This window comes from Eucalyptus grandis, chromosome 9, assembly GCF_016545825.1.
Source record: "Eucalyptus grandis isolate ANBG69807.140 chromosome 9, ASM1654582v1, whole genome shotgun sequence".
NCBI classification, from domain to species: Eukaryota; Viridiplantae; Streptophyta; class Magnoliopsida; order Myrtales; family Myrtaceae; genus Eucalyptus; species Eucalyptus grandis.
The window spans coordinates 30,082,746-30,103,297 of record NC_052620.1 but is presented as its reverse complement, the minus strand read 5'-3'; the positions used below and the strand labels follow the sequence as shown (position 1 = coordinate 30,103,297).

The following is a 20,552-nucleotide window of genomic DNA, read 5'->3' as shown; positions in this document are numbered from 1 at the left end:
TAAACTAATTAATGAGATACATGAATGAAGACAACATATCTCGCTTTCCTCTTCTTTTTTTATTTATTAACCCATCATATATACAACAGTTTCTTCGATGCTCTCCCCGATCATGTTAGAAACGTATTTGGAAGAATGGAATCAATTTTGAGACATTAATACACTATCTTTAAAGAATTATTTACTCCACAAGGTTGCTAAGGTTGCTAATGGATATTGGTAAAAATCATTCGACATACAACAAAATCTCAAATTGAAAATACTAGATAACATATATGGTATTTCTCTTCATCATGATGCACAGGAATTATATAGAAATTACACGCCAATGGCCTAGAGTTTGTTCAACCTAAAGTGCAAATAGATGGGGGCTAGAAACTTATTTAAAAAAAAAAAAAAGTCAAAAATTGATTTTTAAAACATAATAATTATCATTCGAGCTAGCTCAGAAACTTATTTAGAAAATAAAAATGAAAAAAAAAATCTATTTTTAGCTGAAACTTTTTTTCTTTTTTTTTTTTTCTCTTATTGATTTTTAAAATATAATAATTATCATTCGCGTCCTTAATCTCTTGAAATAGGATAAAACTCGCCCGGCGGCGGCGAGCCTCGGCCTCGCGGTGGCCGGCGGCCGTGCCTCGCCCGCCCGGGCGAGCTCGGCCCTCGCCGGTCGGTTTGGCCGCCAAAAAAGAAGAAAAAAATGAAAAAAAAAAAAAGGAAAATAAGAAAAAAATAGAAAAATAAAAGAAATAAAAAATTATCCAAATTTACCAAACATGTTTTCGTTTATTTTTTATTAGAACAAGTTTACTAAACGCGTATTTTGTCAAAAATTGTTAAGCAAATACTTTTTTTCTATTTGCCGAGAAACAATTTTTAAACGTAAAACGTTACCAAACGCGCCAATCTCTCGAAGTTGAGGGTAAAAGCGAATCCCGAAAGTCAACGGATAGCTCGAATGGCACCGGGCCAGCAAACATCGTTGAGCATATGCAATCGTGCATCTTTATGTCATTCCCTTTTGCTGGTGGATCCATACAGAAGCAGCCTTCGAGAGCAAAGCAAGGCCAACTAGCTCGGACGTTGACGCATCATCGGCCCATGATTCCCGATCTCATGATTAGAGAAGCAACTGCCCTTTGTTAGGTGCATTTCTTTGACTTGAAACCTCCATTTATGAAAAAAAGTGCGCCCACTAAAATAATAAAAAATCTGTCCACCTAGACCTCATTATTCCACTCTAACGACTAATATAGTTGGCCAGTCCCATTCCAGTTCTGATTTTTACAATAATTTTGGTGTTTTCGCATCACCGAATCATTAACTTTTACTCGGTATTCGGTCTAGGTTCCGAATTTTATTTTTTAATGTTTCCACGTACTTTTGGAATTTGTTGTAATATAATCCTTCCGTTGAGTGTAGCGCTTGGTCACTTGCTTATTTGCTTATGTGGATCACCAAATTGATATTAGAGAGTACATACATCGCAATATGGACAATCACGTCATTTTCAATTTTTTCGAATCATAATATCTTATTGAGGTAAGAGTATTTGTTTCTTATGTGCCTGAACCTACTTGGATCACATCTAGACATATAGAAGCCGGGTAGCGAGTAGAGCAATGGCAAGAATTGTGTGCCATGATGAGAAACTATGGCTATGTATAATTTTAAACAATTATGGTAAGATCCATGAAAACACGTGTGTTTTGGTAAAGGCTCTCTTGAACATTGGATAGTTTATGTAGAATACTTTATGAAATGGATGGAGTAGCAAAAAATAAAACCAAAAAGGCTATTTCAATATCGACGTCCAAAATTTTATACCATCTAGATTTATTATCTCGAGATAAGAACTTAGGACAAAAAAAACCAACCCTTTGTGGTAAAACAAAAAAAGAAAAATATTACCCAAAAGAGTAATTCAATAATGACTTCTAGAATGCCTATACGACTCAATTTATTATCTTGAGATGAGAATGTAGAACCCAGAAAAAAAAAAATGTGCAGGCAGACTAATCACGCCAAGAAAGGATCTTTACTTCATATCCTAATTCTTTTTATATTATTTATTTTCATTTCATTAAAAGAGTTATATTTTTATTCTTATTTTCAGTTTTGATCAATGGTTAATTTAATAACCGAATGATTTTTTTATTGTGTGTGTTTTTTATATATGTGTGTGTGTGTATATATATTTTACTATCATCCCTTGCGGTTGCCCGCCCGTGCTCCTCCCATCACCTAAACGTTGCTCAAAGTGGAAATGGCTTATTCTGAGCAAGGGTCCGACAACTCGGCGCGTAGTCTGTCACCTCCAGAAGCCTAGCAACGGGCACCTGACATTTGAAACGAACGCAAAGATTAGTGACTTTAGAATAATCATAAGGCTAATACGATCAATCACGTGTGACCTGTTTTGTAGAGCCACTTGTCCAATTATGGTAAGATAAAAAGTATGGCACTCTATTTTTCTAGAATCATAGAGTTGGCCCGATAAAAGATAGTTCTAAGATGGGAAAATGACTCGAACAATCCATAAATTTTAGTCCAATATATATGTCATCATTGAATTTTTAATTTCGTCCAATGCAGTCCATAAACTTTAGTTCAATATATAATACTATTATTGAACTTCTAATTTATTCAACATGATCCTCAAATATTACTCCAATATTCATTATGATCTTTAAACTTTCAAATATTTTTATAAAAATCTAAAGAGACATTGCACATTGCGCAGAGGTCGAAGATCATATTGTTCATTTGAGCTATTATCTATTTTAAAAATTATAAATTCACTTATTTTTTTTATGATTTTTTTTTATATATGTCTCTTATGTACCAGCACCCACTCACGGACTTTTGTCCTTCTCATTTTAGGGCGTTAAAAATATCCCGAAACTTACAGTCCACATCAGGATCCGAAGGTGATCCTATCCTGTTGAAGGTTGAGGATTTCCGATAGGGACGTTATCCGCAATCCCCATTAATAATGGAAGGGGCTAACTGGGGCACCTGAAAGGTGGTTCAGGTGGAGTAGATTAATAAATTGCTATATATGTGACAAACAGGAAGTAGAACCTCAATGAAAATTTAGTGAAGAGTAAATTTATAAAGAGAAATGTTAAATCGAAATTTTTGGTGGTATTAAATTTTTTTTTTTTTTTTTGGGACTCTGGTAGCGCGGTGAACTCGTGAGCAACAATGCTCTGGCAAAATGCAGAATCAATGAGGTTGAGAGAGGTGGGAGGGATCTGATCTCCCGCACCGCACGCAACCCGCAAGAAAAAATATCGCACCTTTACGACTCCATCGCCGTCACCCTCCCCTCCTCCCAATAACTAACAAGAGGCAGCAGCCTCTCTAGTCCGAGCAGTCTCCAACGCCAGCTCATCTCTTTCTCTCTCGGTCTCACTTTTTTTCCTTTCCAAGTCTCTTCTCAGTCCACTCCCGAAGAACTCCCTTCCCACGCGGCGGTTGCGGTCGCGGTACCGCTAGCTTCCCGTGCTCTCCCCAATCGGCGCGCCATCCAGACCTCGTGATCCCTTCGAATTCCGTCGATTCTCGCGCTCCGCGGATCTCGTCGGATCTCTCGTCGGCGTAATTCCAGCGCCGGGGTGCGGGAAGTCTCGGCCGGCGAGAGGAAGCGGCGGCCGCGTGCCGGAGCGAGCTCGGAGGGCCGCGAGCTCCTTCGCGTTGATGCGCGTGTGTGTGCGGCGGATAGGATGGGGAGAGGATCCGAGTGAGGCGGGCGGTCTAGATGAAGCGGAAGGGGAACCAGCAGAAATCTCAGCACCGATGGAAGAGGAAGCTGTTCGCGGCGGTTCTGCTAGGGCTGTGCTTCGCGAGCCTGATGCTGATGCATACTCAGTACGCTCGCGTCGTGAAGCTGGCCGCGCTGCGCTATCGCTCCGCTCCGAAGCACAAGATCGCCTTCCTGTTTATAGCGCGGAATCGGCTCCCCTTGGACATTGTTTGGCACGCGTTTCTCCAGGTACGTCCGTCGATGGTGGTGTTGTTCGCGGTTGGATTTTGATGGCTTCGCGTTCTGTTCCGGCGTCTCTTTTTTTATCGATTTGCGGGCGATCATGGTAAATTCTGGAGCTTTTCCTTTCGGACATGATGGGAGGCATTTGGTCAGCCACTACACGCATGCATATCTGAAACGTAGTGTCCCAGTTAGAAAGTTCATGGCGTCTGTATCCTCAATAGTGGCACACGCTGTGGATTGAGATATCATGTGTGAAGATGATCACTAGCACGTTTTCAGTATCTAGAGCTCCAATTCAGTTTGGTGCTGTTCAATGTCTGTTTATTTTCATGTGAGAGAGAGAGAGAGAACTTGAAAAATGCTCAAAGGAGTAAAAGCTGACTTTCTGATAGTTGTGAATCTTGTGTAAGTAGTGAAGCATCGATGAAAGAAACAAATCTTCTGTCGTGTGAGTATTCTATTTGTCCAGACAAATATTTACAGTATGCAGTTCCTGTTGGAACCTGATGTTAACAATTCCAAATCAGGTTCTAGTTTGGTGGCCTTAGTCTGTCTCTGCAGGCAGGTTGGCTTTGAACAAATTAAGTTTGCATGGCTCTGCAGTCATGGCATATCTTAGATGTCACTCATTTCTAATACCTGCTCAATTAGTACTTTCTTTAGGTGCTTTATGAAGTTTAGTACATAATTTTCAGGATGTTTTGCAGGGTGAGGAGGACAGATTTTCAATTTTTGTCCATTCAAGGCCTGGATTTGTATTGAACAAGGCAACTACGAGATCGGTCTATTTTTTAAATCGGCAAGTTAATAACAGTGTAAAGGTACTATTACTCACCTCATCAGGTCATTCTCCTTTTTGTTTTGCTCTCTTTTGATTCTTAATGCAAATATATGTCAATGTTCCTGTTTTATGCCAGAGCTTTTAACTGCACAAAAACTTTCTGTGGCTTCCCACAGAACTTGTGTAATATCTGATCCAAAAATTTTAAAAACAGAAAAAGCCAATATTTATTACTTATGAGAACTTTTTGGTAACAAGCGGTTGTATGCACATACAAGGACATTTACCTCCATTACTTCATCCACCAATGCTTAATGTGCTAATTGAGTGATAAATAACCAGTTTTAAAAGGAATCTTGCTTCCTGTTAAAGCTGAGAGTCGAATTAGTTGGCAACTACATTGGGGTTCGCAAGTACAATCATTGTCTCTGATATCTTAGTTACTAAATAAGGTGCATTTCTGATTCAAAAGTACCAACAAGTCATGCAAACTGAAATTTATGTGCATGTTGGCTTGTTTAAATGCTGTGATATACTCAAAGGTTTATATTTTTTTTTTTATTTGCACAAGTGTTCTCAGTTCAGTTGATTTCATCAGGTGGATTGGGGAGAAGCAAGCATGATAGAAGCAGAGCGTATTCTTCTTAGACATGCACTGGAAGAGCCTTCTAATGAACGCTTTGTTTTTCTGTCAGACAGGTAAGGATTCATACTAACAGTGGTTGCTTCGGTGACGACCGGTTCATGTCTGAACTTTGTTTGAGTATCTTCAATTCAAATTTCTTAGAGGAAACCCTCTGGTTATTTTCATTATCACTTTTGAAAAGGCTTGTTCTTAAAGCAAGAGGCCTGTATTCAACTTCCTTTGATAGAACTCTAACAAAGATTTGGTGTTTTTGCATTTTCTCAGCTGCTTACCTCTATATAACTTCAGCTACACATATGACTATATAATGTCAACAGCAACTAGTTTTGTTGACAGGTGAGTGGAGCTGGCAGATTTTGTTCATGAGCTTATGTTAAATGGTGTTTTGATTTTCTACTGATAGATATCCTCTTTAAACTCATCTCCTAAATTTAAAATTCATTTTATTCAGTGTACAGTTGATTTGGAGGTAATCACTGTTTTCAAAGGGGTAAACTTACAATATTAGTTTCATACATTATCTGATTCACTTTGATGATTCCGTCGGCACACGACATGGTGATGTTCTCTGCATATTCTATTTTCACGGGGACATTCTGGTTATTACATGAAGTTGTAGCCTAAATTCATCCATTATTTTCTCACACTACATTTTGTCGGATTTTTTGGCTGGTGAGAACCGTGTTAGCTATGGGTCGTCATGCTAAAGAAAAAGTCACACGATTGCAAAGGTAGGATTAACATGTGCAGAACTGTTATGCAAAACTAAACACGAAGTACCCGTGGGGGGTGAAATTGGTAGAAAGTACGATGATGCTTGCTTTTTGAGTCTAAACATGGGTTCTTCTTTATGTAGCTTTTGTAGTCTCATATTAGTTGATTGGAAGATGTACTTGCATGGCGGAGTACACGGTAACTTCTAGTGGTTTACAGAGAAGGGGGGACCAGATTGAGTGCATAGCCTAGAAAGAGCCTTGTGCTACTGAACATATTGGGAAGGCCTAGTGGTGTCTCTATAAACTGTTCAAATCATGTGTTAACCTGAATGCGTTATTACTCTGTCATAATTGACTATTGGCTTTATAGATGGCTCTATCATTGATGTAGTATTTGGCTGAACCAGCTTTGCAGATACAAAAGAGGGCCGTTATAATCCAAAAATGGATCCAATTATACCTGTCCATAACTGGAGGAAAGGATCTCAGGTAACAGATTAGTATCTAATTCCTTCCTACTATAGCAGAAATACTATGTCTGCTAATCTTTTATCTGTTGATTTTTCTGAAAAAGGATGGATCAACATGTTGCTTCTCTCCCGGTATTTTTAATGTGTTGCTTTTCTCTTGTTTTCAGTGGGTTGTTCTGACCAGAAAACATGCTGAAGTGGTGGTCAAGGATGATACAGTCTTTCCGACCTTTCAGTTGCACTGCAAGGTTTATCAACAGGGCCTTCTCTCACTATATTTAGTAGAAAGTTCAGAAACTGATGTTCTGACATAAGATATACCTCTGTTTAAGCATGACCGGAATGTTTGACTTTGGATTATGATCATTGTGCAGAGGAAGTCACTACCTGAGTTTTGGAGGGATCGTCCCCTAGTGAGTTCCCTACTTGATTTCCCTCGTTATCTCCAACTTTGAGGACCAAAATGTCCATTTATTTATGTAGTGGGTGGAACTTATATTGTTTTGATGCTCTCTAGATCTATATCTGGATCGTCTGATTCTGAACCAGAAAATTCTCTTTGCTCTTTTACCTATGACGCAGTTGCTAATGATCTTGTATGCAGCCAGTCGATGGATCAAAGGAGCACAATTGTATACCTGATGAACATTACGTGCAGACCCTACTTGCTGTAAGATTTCAATTCTGATTTCAACTTTATACATCAACTGGGAAAAATACGAGTGATGTCAGAATGGGTTACTAGTCTGATAGAAATAGTTCTTTGATTTGGAGAGAGCATAATGCACCAGGACTTTTCTTTCTCTGCCTTCCTCGGAAGTATGTGTGTAGAACATATGGAATAGGATGTATAAGCCATTTTCGTTCATTTGATCGTTAATAGCATATAACCCTACTGCGTTTGTAATGACTATGCCTTCAAAAGATATTTTGACCTTTATTATGATGCCGATAGGGTTTTTTAAATTTTTTACTCTGTGAAATGGAAGTTCACAATGTTCTCGTTATGTGAAGTGTCACTTCGACCCTCTGAAGTCTGTGTTTCTTGAAATTTAGCAGGAAGGCCTCGAAGAAGAAATTACACGAAGATCACTGACACATTCTTCATGGGATCTTTCATCCTCTAAAGACCGTGAGCGTCGTGGATGGCATCCTGTGACTTACAAGTTTTCTGATGCTACTCCGAAGCTAGTTCAATCCATAAAGGTATGATCATGTCATTTCTTGTATGGTGTGACTTCTCTAGTTGATGTCAGAGATTGCAAAGTAATTCTGCAGATGGTATTGCAGAGACAATGAAGCATTTAATTAGAAACTTTCTCCCCTTTTCAGCACTTTGTCTGCCATGCAGAGAACTAAATGCCTAGTCTAAGCACTATGTTCTTCCAAAAGTTAACTCAGATATTTGATGCAGACCTAAAATACTTGTAAAACTTCTAAATATGCGTGAATGGTGGTGGTTTGTTTTGGTTGATGATTTTTAATTATTAATGTCCTGTTTATAAAGGGGGATGCTACTACCATGGTATTATGCAAGTCCTTTGGATGAACAAACTACTTGGCTATGGCATTGATGTTAAACTTGCAGCTTTCACCAACACTTCCTGTTGCTTCCATGGATGATCACACTATGCCAATTCTACCTTTCCATGTTTCCTAGGCACTGAATTCCCTGAAGTTTAAGTGACTGGTGATTGCGTTTCTGGAGTTCAGGATAGATTTCATTTGCACATATATTGATTAAAAATTGTCGTGATCACATTATACAGTGTGATGGTGTTGTGGTGAGGGATTGATTCCAATCATTAGGCGTAGACCTCAGCTAGTCACCCAACATGCGGTGCGGATACTGATAGCCCACCCATTCTTAAGGTTTCGTCAGTCCACGAATTTGTGCAGGTTTTGGTTTTCTCCTATTTAGGGGATAAAAATGAATAATGAAGATCATGATTCGGGACTCTGCAGGCACTACTTCTTGGCGAAACAAGAGAAAAAGATCTTGTACATGATCAATAATTCATTTCAATTGCGGGTTCTTGCATATAGGGTGTATGATATTTAGCGTGTAGAAACATCTTGGTTTTATAAATAATATTGTTCAATTTACTGCAGGATATTGATAACATCAACTATGAGACAGAAAACCGAAGAGAATGGTGCAGCAGCAAAGGGAAGCCATCGCGGTGCTTCCTATTTGCAAGAAAATTCACCCGGCCTGCTGCACTCCGGCTTCTAAATAATGTAAGTGTCTTGCAACCAAAATAGATAGCATTTCATCAAGAAACCATATTTCATTTGGGCTAATAGTTCTTTCCTAATTATTCATCTTGTCTTTTTGGCAGTCGGTGCTGGGACCTTCCAGAGATAATTTGTAAATCCTGACCGGAATGAATTATACACAGCTTTCTTTATGTATTAGAATAGCTTTAGTCAGATCCAGCTCACGCAAAGAATGTCGTGTAATATGTGTGTAGAATAAAGGTAAAGGTTGTAGCTTCAGGAGAAGGAAATATAGAAAAAATACGTTATACAGTGTATGAGCGGTTGTAATTGTTTGGCACTTCAAGCAATAAAAGAGAGGATGGTTTTCCCGTTACTGTAGTAGAATTCCGCCTTACTCACGTCATGCTTAGATCGAAAAAAAAGGTCTGCTTTCGGAGTCGAATTGGGCTCCGTTTGAAAATCGAAAAAACAAGTTTTGAAAATTTGTAGGTACTAAAAATGGAAACGAGAAAAAGATCTGATTATTTGGATTATCAAACTGCACCTAAATGAGTTCTGGAAAACTCAATTTATAGCACCATAACATGGTTGTCAATCGCGCCTATGTTGTAAATTTGGGCCTTGAGCTGTGTAGGTGGTTCTCTAATAGAAAGGGTTAGAAAGGAAAGCCTGCTTGTTGAGATCGCAGCCTTCGTAAATGTCCAAACAGTTGAGTCAGATGGACCAGTACCTGAGATCCATTGACTTAATGTTTTGGGCTCCGGTCGAATGGACCTCGGTTCGTGCAAGAAATATTCAACCTGTTCCCATCCCAAAGGATGGCCTCCCTATCTCGCCCGCATAACACAACTTAGCCTAGTACAGAGGCCGCATGTCATGTCGATTCGAATGTTGCACTGTTGATATAGCGTGATCGATCGGATCGTGTTTCACTCTATATAACACGCATTTCCAATCAATTTTGTGTCTAAAGTTTTGAAACCTTCATCTATATTCAGTTTATGTTTTGTCGGCCAATCACATGGTGCATTGGACAAGTGAAACAGACAATCATCTTAACTATCGTCAATCAAAGTAGAAACCCATGGAGGTAATTTTGAAACTCAGAAGAAAGCAAGAATAGGGAAATGGAAAGTACAAGCATCGTCGAGAGAAGTACCTCTAGCCTAGGCACTGTTAAGTATTCTTCTAATTCATAAATATCCTCGAGTCACTGGTTAAACATACTTTGTAAGGAAATTCTGCTATCATATTACACCGACGGCTCCAAATTGAAACTTTTTTCAAAGTTTTTCCCAAACTCGCTATCTCTCTCCTCATAAAGGTGAAGGATTAATGAAGATAAATTTGTTGTGAGGTACGAAGGTTGAACTCATAACCGTGTGTAGGGCATATGGAATAGGACGAATGAGCCATTTTCTCTTTCATTTGATTGTTGATAGGAAATAATCCTATTGTGGATGTAATGACTAATTGACTATGCCTTGAAGAAACTTTCGCCGATAGGATTTTTTCTAAATTTTCTAATGGGTGAAATAGAAGTTAACAATAAATTCTGGATATTTTCGTTCATTTGATTGTTAATAGGTTTTCATTATCTATGAATCTGTGTGGGTTTAAGTTTCCTCCTAGTTAGGGGAAAAAATGAATAACGAGGGCCATGATTTGGTGCTCCGGGCACTAATTCTTGGTGAAACGTTATATATATATATCTGAAACGAAAGATCTTATAAATTAAATTAATATAAAAATACGAGAGAATTAAATAGAAATAATAAGAATATCGATATTTACATGATTCAATTTAGATATTAGTATTTATATCTATAGGCAAAATTAGCAGTAAAAAATCAACTACAATTGAAAAATCAGAATTACAATAACTTCTATCTTCAAGTATTTTTTATATCTAAATTTAAATTCAAATTCAAAATATTTATAATTAAATAATTCAATTTGATGTAAACCCAACGCACGAAAGTACTGCATATTCACATCCGTACGGCCGAGAGACGACTCCTTGCGTCCAAAAAGTCCTCTAATTGGCTTCTTGAATCTTGTCTGTGCAGCGTCCCCACCATCCACGATTCCCGAAGAACCCCCTGGCGGCTATTTCTCGTGCGGCTCTCCTTTCTCAAGAAAAATCCTTTATTTTCTTTTATTTTATTTCCTTTTGTGCATCTATAAGGAGTCTAACGTATTACTCCTTTTGTTGGCCGACCAAACACAAAATTAAGATTCGAAGAAGACGTCGATTGAATGGACCTAAAGTGGATATCTTTTGTGCATAATTTTGAATATTTTCTTTAGTTGAAAAGGCATCTTCACAATTAAATATGAAAGTTAATTCAAGTGAGCTGCATTTCTCATATGCTTAAATTTAAGGCATAATTTAATAAAACTAAATTAAAAAGATCTTGTACATGATCGATAATTCATTTCAATAATGGGTTCTTGCATAGATTGTATAATACGAGTGTGTAGAAACATATTGGACTTGTAAATGGATCTGTGCAATTTATCACAGAATATCAATAACATCCATTCTGAGATAAAGCACAATGAGAATGGTACATCAACAGAGATAATTTTGGGAAAGAATATCGCATTGGCTGCTTTTGGTTTTTATTAAATTTTCCCCCTTCTTTTTTGAGCTCCTCGATTTGCTCATTGATTTATTCGCATTCAATTGCGGACTGCAAATAAATTAATGGGTAAAGATCGGTTTTTTTATGATGTTGGGGGGGTCTGCTTTTAGGGATGCAACCTTCTCATTTTTTTCAAGCTCCAGATTCTTCTCATCCGTCTCGCACGCAACCACCAGTCCTTGACCAACCCTAGAAGCCACCTACCCGCAAAATCCCGACCTTAATCCCACCGAGAGTACACTTTATTGGATCATTCAATGGATTGGAAATCACAATGCCCTACTTGACGCCCCACCACTGGGGCCCCCCGAATAGCTTTCAATTTTCTTTTTCCCGGCTTCATCATGATTTGCATTTGGACCACAAGAGCAAAACCAATTTCCTTTGTCTTTCTCTTTCTTTTGTCAAAAAACCAAGTTCAACGAGTAGGTTAATTGACCATTTCTGCGGGATCCGCATTTTGTTGGAGATCCAAATTGTGAAGATCAATCCCCATGACAATAAGGGTGTCCTAGTTTGTTTATGTGTTGGACTGAATTGTTGCTAATTGGATTGTGTCGACAAGTGATCCGGAATATTCACGAAACAGTAGTTTAATTTCCAAATCATCTTTTATACATGATACGGGGACAGTCAAAATATTGAAATTTGAAAGTTGCTTGGATTTGCTATTTAACTAGTGCCCCTCATACGCACCTTGGCATTTTGAATGCATGGTAGGCAAATGCCTAGCAGTGGCATATTGCTATGAGGCACGAGTCTCGAGATTCAACGGAATTTTTGAAATTAGTATTTCGAGACATGATTACATATATGATTAATTAATAAACATTACACATCACGGGATTGAAATACTTTGATTCCGAGCACATTTTTCAAAAATTATTTGGTTATTGTATCAATTGAAAGATTACTTTCAAAGATATCGACAAATTATGATTTTGTAAAATACAAAGTCTCATTTAGTATCATTACATTGATAGCAAGATAGAACATATATTATAAAGTATAGAAAATATTATATTTCTAATAGGCGAAGGTATAACAATTTATAAACCGATTCAAATCGATAGAGACAAATTGGACCAGAATTCCCAACAAACTACTTTATTTGCTTGTGGATTCTCATGACAAGTGCGTTTTTTTTTTTTTTTTTGCACTCTATCTTAAATCAAATTTAACCGCAAGTTTGGCGGGAAAAAACGAATCAATCAATTCCGATCATCCCTCATCGCATTGCTCGAATCAAAGTGTTCTTCTTTTCATCGAACTCGAATCGAGCTGAGTTTATGATATCGGCAACTCTAAGTGCACTGTCGAATGCTATTCGCACTTCGGCCCTCCGTTCAAACCAGGCAGCTTTTACAGCGTCGTCGGGGACGATTGCTCGCGCCAACGTCATTTGCCAGTCCGGCAGCGACAGGTGGCGCATTGCCAGGGCGCCACGTGGGAGGGAGGGATAAAGGTTGCTCTGGATCCGGCGTGGCTGGCGATAGGTGGGGACGTAAAAGCACATCTTGACTTGCTCAAGTCAATGCACGCCTCATGGTCAAAGCCAGTAACCAAAATTTCCGGTGCGCTCGATAAAAAAAATCCATAAACGATGGACACTTAAAATAAAAATAAAAATTTGAAAAAGGTGACGTAAAACATGAATTATCGAAATTTATTCTTCATTTGTCTATAAAAGATTACTCCAAATTTTAACTATGTAAGACACAACAAACATTCCTAAACACTTAAAAACAGCGAAATTACTCTTTGTTAAACTAAAAAAATAAAATCCCCCTACTTATATTCGTTTCATTTCGACCCGTATTCTCTATATAGCCATGAAAATATCCTTGTTCCGGTTGGATTTAATTCCTAGTAATCAAAGATTGCATTTGGGAATCAAATAATTAGAGATCCTCTTGATGATGGCAAGACCATGCTCAAGATTTGGAACTTGAACGAGAGTACTACTTGAATCTTCACCATGAGTCCGTCATGCAAGTATGGTGCAATTTATGTTATTTATGGTAGCTCAAAAAATTTAAACCTTATGGGACAGTACACAGGAGTGATCAGGGCCTTGAATTGCCAAGGCGGTCCGAACGAAACACCATATGGCCCTTTGAGTTTTCGGACCGCCCCACAACAGCACAAGAACCCATCGAAAAACGGCGTTGTGGTAGTGGCGCCAACGTCCATTTATCCAAAGTCCAACCATGGCATTGGAGGCATCACTTCACACGCCACTGAATCATGCTTTTTGATTGTTATTATTCACTCGACTCACTCCGCAGAACACACCTTCTCAGTTGTCTCACACTTTACACCTTCTCACGTTCATCGCGCGAACCGTTGAATTGGCGACATCACCGGGACACGTGGGCGCTGTGGGGGGCGAAAAGGGGATGCTGGAGCCAGCGTGGCTGGGACGCGTGGGGCTGTGATTGTTGGCTTGCTATCGCTGTCAATCAGCAAGGCAACGGCAGCGCAATTATAAAATGTGGTTAAAAGGGGAAAAAAAAAGAATTAAAATGAAATAGGAAACTTGCTAAAAGGGCTGCGATCTAGTTTTATGTCTTAAATCGGGTACCGATCGTAATTCATCTTTGAGTTAGTAATCTAAAAATATCTTCGATTAAAAAGAAAAAAAATCATGCTAGGACAAAAAAAATAAAATTCACCATGCACTTGTGGGCCCACGCTCTTTGAATCTGAATATCTTCGAATTTTTCTTTTTTTTGGCCGGGTTTCGTGGTGAAGCGAGCATGTCGATTCTGTTTGACTCTTTCCACTATTTTCCGTAGAGGCGGTGCTTTTTGCTAGACGCCGCATGGAAAAGAACGATGTGTTTCGTAATACAAGTCAGTGCACACCACCCAGTCAAAAAGGCAATAATAAACTTCGCGTACAGATAAGAAAAATCATAAAAAATGATCACCCAAAATAAAATATGTAATGTAAAACATAAATTATCGAAATTTATTCCTCATTCATCTATAAATGATTGCTCCGAATTTTAATTACGAAAGAAACAACGAACATAATTAATCGCTTAATAATAGCTTCATATTAAAATTACTCTTCATTAAACTAATATAAGGAATCCCACCACTTGTATCCACTTCACTTCAATTTGCAAGCTTTATTTATCCACAATAATATCCTCATTAAGACAATACATATCTAAACAAAAACAAGAAATTAAATAAAGCATTCACCTATTAAGAGTGCTTTGTTTCACCAAAATAAATGATTTAAAAAGTATTTTTTTTACAAATTATTACTTGTATTGCTTACAAAAATGTATAAACGAAATAATATTTTCATCATCCCAAAAAATATTTGACATAAATTATTATTGATACTGACTAATTATATCGAACGGTATGAGTGATTATTTGTAGAAAAGTGTTTTTCAAATCATTTATATTTCATGAAACAAATGGAGTCTAGGTATATAAATGAATCACAACATAAAATGAGATATACTTATTAACTCATGGCCGATTCTTCAATTCCTGATCTAGTTATTAGGTTCTTTGATTCCCTATAAATACAACGCTCACCCCCTGCTTCTGAGCATTGCAGAACATCAAACTTCAAAGCCAATTTTTCTATCAAAACGCAATCTTTTCTCCCCAGATCGCTCACTCCCTTTGCGATGTTAACATTTCGTTTCATTTCTATGTAATATTATAAGCTTTTGTTTTTGTCAGGATACACGCGTGAGTTGTTAAGAAAGTCTCACATTGAAAAATTAATGTGGTACAAAGTAGTCAATATATCTTAATTGGCTCATAATTAATTGGCTTAAACTTTTGAGTAAATATGAGTTCAACTAACTATATTAACAGGCCTGTACTTAGGCTCGGAGAAGATATCAGAATTCTGGTACGTGCTCCCAATCCTTCTTTTCATTCTTTGGCTGCTGCCTAAAAATCTCCGATTTCTGTCTTCTTCTTTCACTCCCTCGATTGTGTGCTTTAGGTTTTATTTGATTCAAGAATAAAATGGCTCCAGGTTTAAGCAGAGCTGGCTCCGATTTGATCACCCTTGTTAATGGCCGCACTGACTCGGGATCACTCTGGAGGAATCGAGCTTCTTCGCGAATGGCGGAGGGAAAAATGTGAATAGTGTTGGACAATGCAATTGCCAATATTTCAAATTCACCTTTGACGAAAAGAAAACACTTGGATGTGAGTTATACGATGAAGGATGATCAGAATGGATCGATTTTCATTTTCTGCATTTTACGGTTGAATGGCGCCATTGCTTTGTCTCTATAAAAAAACAGCATCGGAGTGCCGAGACTCGTTCACGTTCCGGTCCAAGGACAAAGAATTCGAAGATCCGGGCTCCCAATTCCTCTCTCATGTATACACTGTACAAAAGTGCCGTCGATCGAGCCTACAAATCGCGAGAGCACTTGCAGTAGCAAGAGGGCCCAAAATAGAAGGAATCACGAAATTACACTCCAAAGAAAAGAAGTCAAATTCGAAGAGAAGAAAGGTCCCTGTCTTCCGAAGGGTGAGGAGCGGAGGCAGGAAAACCATGTGCCGGAAGAAGAAAGCTTCGCTGATTTATGGAGGAGAGCCCGACGCGGACTGCAGCGACCACAACCCAGAATCAGTCCCCAGATCCAGCTGCAGTATGGACAACCCACGAACTTAATACATCAGTAAACCCAGAAAGTGAAACACCTCAGAAATGGATTCCACCGCAAGTTGGAGTGTTAAAGATCAACATAGATGGAACGTATGTACCTGGTTCGCTGAAGAATTCCATAGCTTGCATCAGCCGCGATTCGGAGGAGGTTGTTGGGAGGAGTTGCTAAAGAAATAAAGAGCCTCTTCCCCTTAATGGCAGAAACCCTAGCTTTGTGGGAAGCCCTTACCTTTTCTTCCTAATCGACACGAAGTACTTCTTTTGAGTCAGACACTTCGCAACTAGTTAAAGCCATGAACAGCTCACAGCAGGTAAGTTGGGAAGTTCAGCCTATAATCAGCAAGTGTAAGGAAAAATTGCAGGCCTTCACAAAAGTTCAAATAGCCCATTGTTCAAGACAGGCCAATTTTGTGGCGGATTGGGTAAGCAGCGCTTGAACAGGTTCTTTATCATGGAATTGGGTTTGTCCACTCCTCAAAGCTTTGTTAGATGCTTTGTAATGACCTAGTGTATTGGGACTCTCATTTTCAAGTACTTAATGAAGTGTTTCCGTTATTGTCAAAAAAAAAAAAAATTCGAAGAAGAAAGTGCACACTAACAGAGGAAACAGAGAATGTAGGCTCTTCACCAAACCAAACTCATAACCCAAAAAGGGAACGCTTTAAGAAACCCAAAGAAAACCAAAAAAAAAAAAAAAAACGAGAGAAAAAAGGGTGGGGAGAAGCAACGGATTGGAGCAGATCAAACAAACGCCGCCGAGACTGTTTTTCGTGACAGCAGCTTGAGAAAATCGATCATGGGTTAGCAGTAGCGATCACCTGCACACGAAGCTCTCTCTTCTCCTCCTCCGCCTCGCGCGTTGAGCTGCAGGAATTGAATGGCAGTTGGATTGCTGCGTCGCATCGCTTTCTGGGTCGTGCATTTTTTCTTTATAAACGACGCGAGCTGCGAAATTCAATGTTCCCAGTTCTTCGCCTAATATTTTAAAAACACTCACTTATTTATTTGATTCCTAATAATTAGATATTGCATCAGGGAATCAAATGACATATGATCAACCGAATGGAATTTCAACAATCCAATTCTACGTGAATCTATTAGAAAATTCTTTGTTTCAGACAGTCTTTATCTTGACAGATTTTTTTGTATCAATTGGTCAATGCCATGCCATGTAAAGGGTTTCGAGATTATGTTTGTCGCTGTTTAATCCGAAAACACCCCAAATTTCACAAAAGCAAATTTACTATTAGAATAATAATCTCTTCTAAATTACAAAAATAAAATAATAAATAATTATAAATTATCATAAAGCCTACTTTTCAAGATTTCTTGGCTCCTATTATGCTGATAAATTCCCTTATCGGATAATCTTAGCGGAACGTTCTTTGAAGCTTCGTTAGAATGACCCACTAATATAATAATAAAAAAGAATCGATATTTTTAATATATTGTTAGAGTTTGGAAAAGAAGAAGGAGCGAACTGGCCTCCAAGACTTTTGATGACGTGCCTTGCTGGAGCTGTCGGCAACTATATCAGCATCAGACCAACCACCTTCCAAGATCGCATGTATTCCTCTATAAAACTGCCAGAAAATCTCTACCATACAAAAGCCCACCCATTGAAGAAATCACTCCACAGAAAAAAAAAAGTGCACATTTTAAAGAGCGTGAGGGAAACTATCTTATTTTTTGAACTAATGAGCTCTGAAGTCCCTATCATAAGATTTTTGCAATTTACGTCGATACGAAATCCTTTAAAGATATAAATAAGAAATAATAATAAAAATATCATAAATTTACATGATTCGTTCTCGGCATCCAGTATCTACGTTAAATGGAAAGAGTCGGTAAATAATTTTTATAATTAGAAAATCAAAGTTTCAATCGCTCATGCTTAAATATTTCCCGCACCTAAATTTAATCTTCATCCCAAAGTATTTACAAATAAATAACTCATTTAAATGTAAACTCATGGCGCAAATCGCCACGCGTTCAAGTCAAAACAAAATGGTCTACATACACTGAAAACATAAACTCCAGCGTTCATATCTTTCTCCACATATGTACTGTTTCGCATACTCCTTTTCTTGATTACGTGGCTTGTGCGGCGACTCTTCTTTCTCAAGCGGCGACTCTTTTCTTGAAGAATTCGCTTGCTGCAGCTAAAGAAGAAACCTTAAAAACTCTAGAAGCGCCCCGCAATCAATTCACATAATGAAGTCAAAAGTCAATAACAAAATAAAGAAATCCATAAAAAGAAACACATAAAATAAAATAAAATAAAAAACATTCAAAACGCATGATGCAAAATATGAATTATTCCAAATTTATTTCCCAATTCACCTATAAAAGATTGCTCTAAATACTAACAACGGATGAAAGCTAACCACTTGCTAATAATTTTAAATTCAAATTACTCTTCATTTAACTAAAACAAGAAAACCTCTGCATATATTTATTCCACTTGGTTTTTTGTATCAATTGGTCAATGCCATGTAAAAGGGGGTTCGAGATTATGTTTGTCGCCCTTTGATCCGAAGACACTCCAAATTTCACAAGGCAAATTTACTATTAGAATAACAGTCTATTCTAAGTCACAAAAATTAAGTAATAAATAATTATAAATTATTGTAGAGCCTACTTTTCAAGATTTTGTGGCTTCTATTATACTAATAAAGTCCCTCATTAGATAATCTTAGCGGACTGTTCTTTGAAGCTTCACCACCGAGAGTTGATCTATGCGATCGGGGCGAAGGCTTGGGCCTCGCGGGTCCTAGGGTGGAGGGGTCCGTGTGAGGCTCGCTTCAGAAAGTAGCGAAAACCTCCCGCTCCCAACAGTGTGAGGATAACGGGCCACTGCCACACGGGCTCATCATGGCCCAATGGGCTGAGCCTACCGAACCATCATTTTTTAAAAAAAAAAATTATCTGTTTTCCCTGCCAAAAAATACTAGTCTTAAAAAACGTCAGCCCGGATGTGAGGCCAAATTCTCCGGGCCATTGAAAATTGACTAAAACAGATTACATTGAAACTGCAGTTGGTATTGGAAAAACCTTTTAAATTGATTCCTAAATTGTAATTTTACTTGATTTTTTTTATAGAGACATAAGCTTATTTAGAAGCTTTATAAGTACAAGTATTTTAGGTCTACATCAAATATCTGAGTTAGGTTTCGGAAGAATACAACGCTTAGACTAAGTATTTAGTTCTCTGCATGGCAGACAAAGCACTGAAAAGGGGAAGAAAGTTTCTGATTAAATGCTTGATTGTCTCTGCAATACCATCTGCAGAATACTTCGCAATCTCTGACACCAACCAGAGAAATTACATCCATGCAAGAAATGGCATGATCATACCTTTATGGATTGAATTATCTTTGGAGTAGCATCAGAAAACTTGTAATTGGCTCGATGAAGGGTTCCCATCTCTAACTTTTGGAATTGATGATTTCTGATTCGTTGTTTTCAGCCAAATATAGAAAGACCCACCATCCCCCAGGACTCGAATATACCTTTAAAAGATCCGTTTCCGGATAAGAATCACGCCCACGATCGGGAGCCATCTATTGTCATCGTACGGTCGAAGGCGCGCGAAGAGAAAAGTTGCACTTCATCAGATTCTGTATTTTCTTAAGAATCGAGAGGAGTGTGGTCAATCGTTTAATCCCGAGCGACGAACCAGTGCGTGACAACGCTCACACCAAAAATAAAAAAAGGAAAGAGAAAAGCGTCTCTGTTCGCGTAAAGGGCCGAAGGAATAAAAAATCATCAATTCCAAAAGTCAAAGATGGGAACCCTTCATCGAGCCAATAAGTCTGACCTTATCGGAACCTTAGAAATGCAGAAGAACATATGAAGAGAGAGAGAGAGAGACCCGTCCCTCCTACCTAGTTTGTATTCCTATCAACACCCCTTTCTTCCCGGTCTTGATATTTTGCTTCCTGAGCTCTCTCTCTCTCTCCCTCTCTCTCTCTCTCTCCAATGGCGGATCACCAGCGCGTCCACCCCGCCGGCGACCCCGAGGCCCCACAGGCCCCGATTGCACTGAAGCTTCCGCTCTTCCACTTCATGAAAATAGATATACTGGTCACAAAAAAGCACCTTTTTAAGTGGGACAAAGGGTTTCCTTACAAAATTAATTATAATTTAAAAGTTCATGCAGGAGAAATGGTTGATGGCGATTTGAAGTACAGAGATTTCGGAAAGTTTTATAAAGTAAGGTGGGTTAAGGATATAGGAGTCTTTGGACTTTGAAAGCACCTAGCGATGCTTCCTATAGTTGGAAGAACTCGATTCTAACTTCGAAGCATTACTACATCTATGTCGAACTAATAAGTTTGGAGACAGTAATTCAATATCGTGTGGCATGATAATTTGGCATACAATTGTTTTAGCTTAGAAGATTTCTTCTAAAG

The 20,552-nt window shown here is 38.3% G+C and overlaps 1 protein-coding gene across 2 annotated transcripts; it reads left to right on the top strand.

Moving 5' to 3' along the window:
- Positions 1-3,233: 3,233 nt before the first annotated feature.
- LOC104419235 (glycosyltransferase BC10) lies at positions 3,234-9,203 on the top strand. 2 transcript variants are annotated; one of them, XM_010030840.3, is made up of 11 exons: positions 3,234-3,997; positions 4,702-4,815; positions 5,374-5,474; positions 5,686-5,757; positions 6,545-6,626; positions 6,775-6,855; positions 6,982-7,020; positions 7,212-7,277; positions 7,667-7,813; positions 8,720-8,848; positions 8,950-9,203. In XM_010030840.3, exons 1-11 carry the CDS (start codon positions 3,764-3,766, stop codon positions 8,980-8,982), a joined length of 1,098 nt encoding a protein of 365 aa, XP_010029142.2. In that variant the 5' UTR covers positions 3,234-3,763; the 3' UTR covers positions 8,983-9,203. The 2 variants fall into 2 exon arrangements, with proteins under 2 accessions (XP_010029142.2, XP_010029141.2); XM_010030839.3 differs by having other exon boundaries at positions 3,237-3,997; positions 7,664-7,813.
- Positions 9,204-20,552: the final 11,349 nt, after the last annotated feature.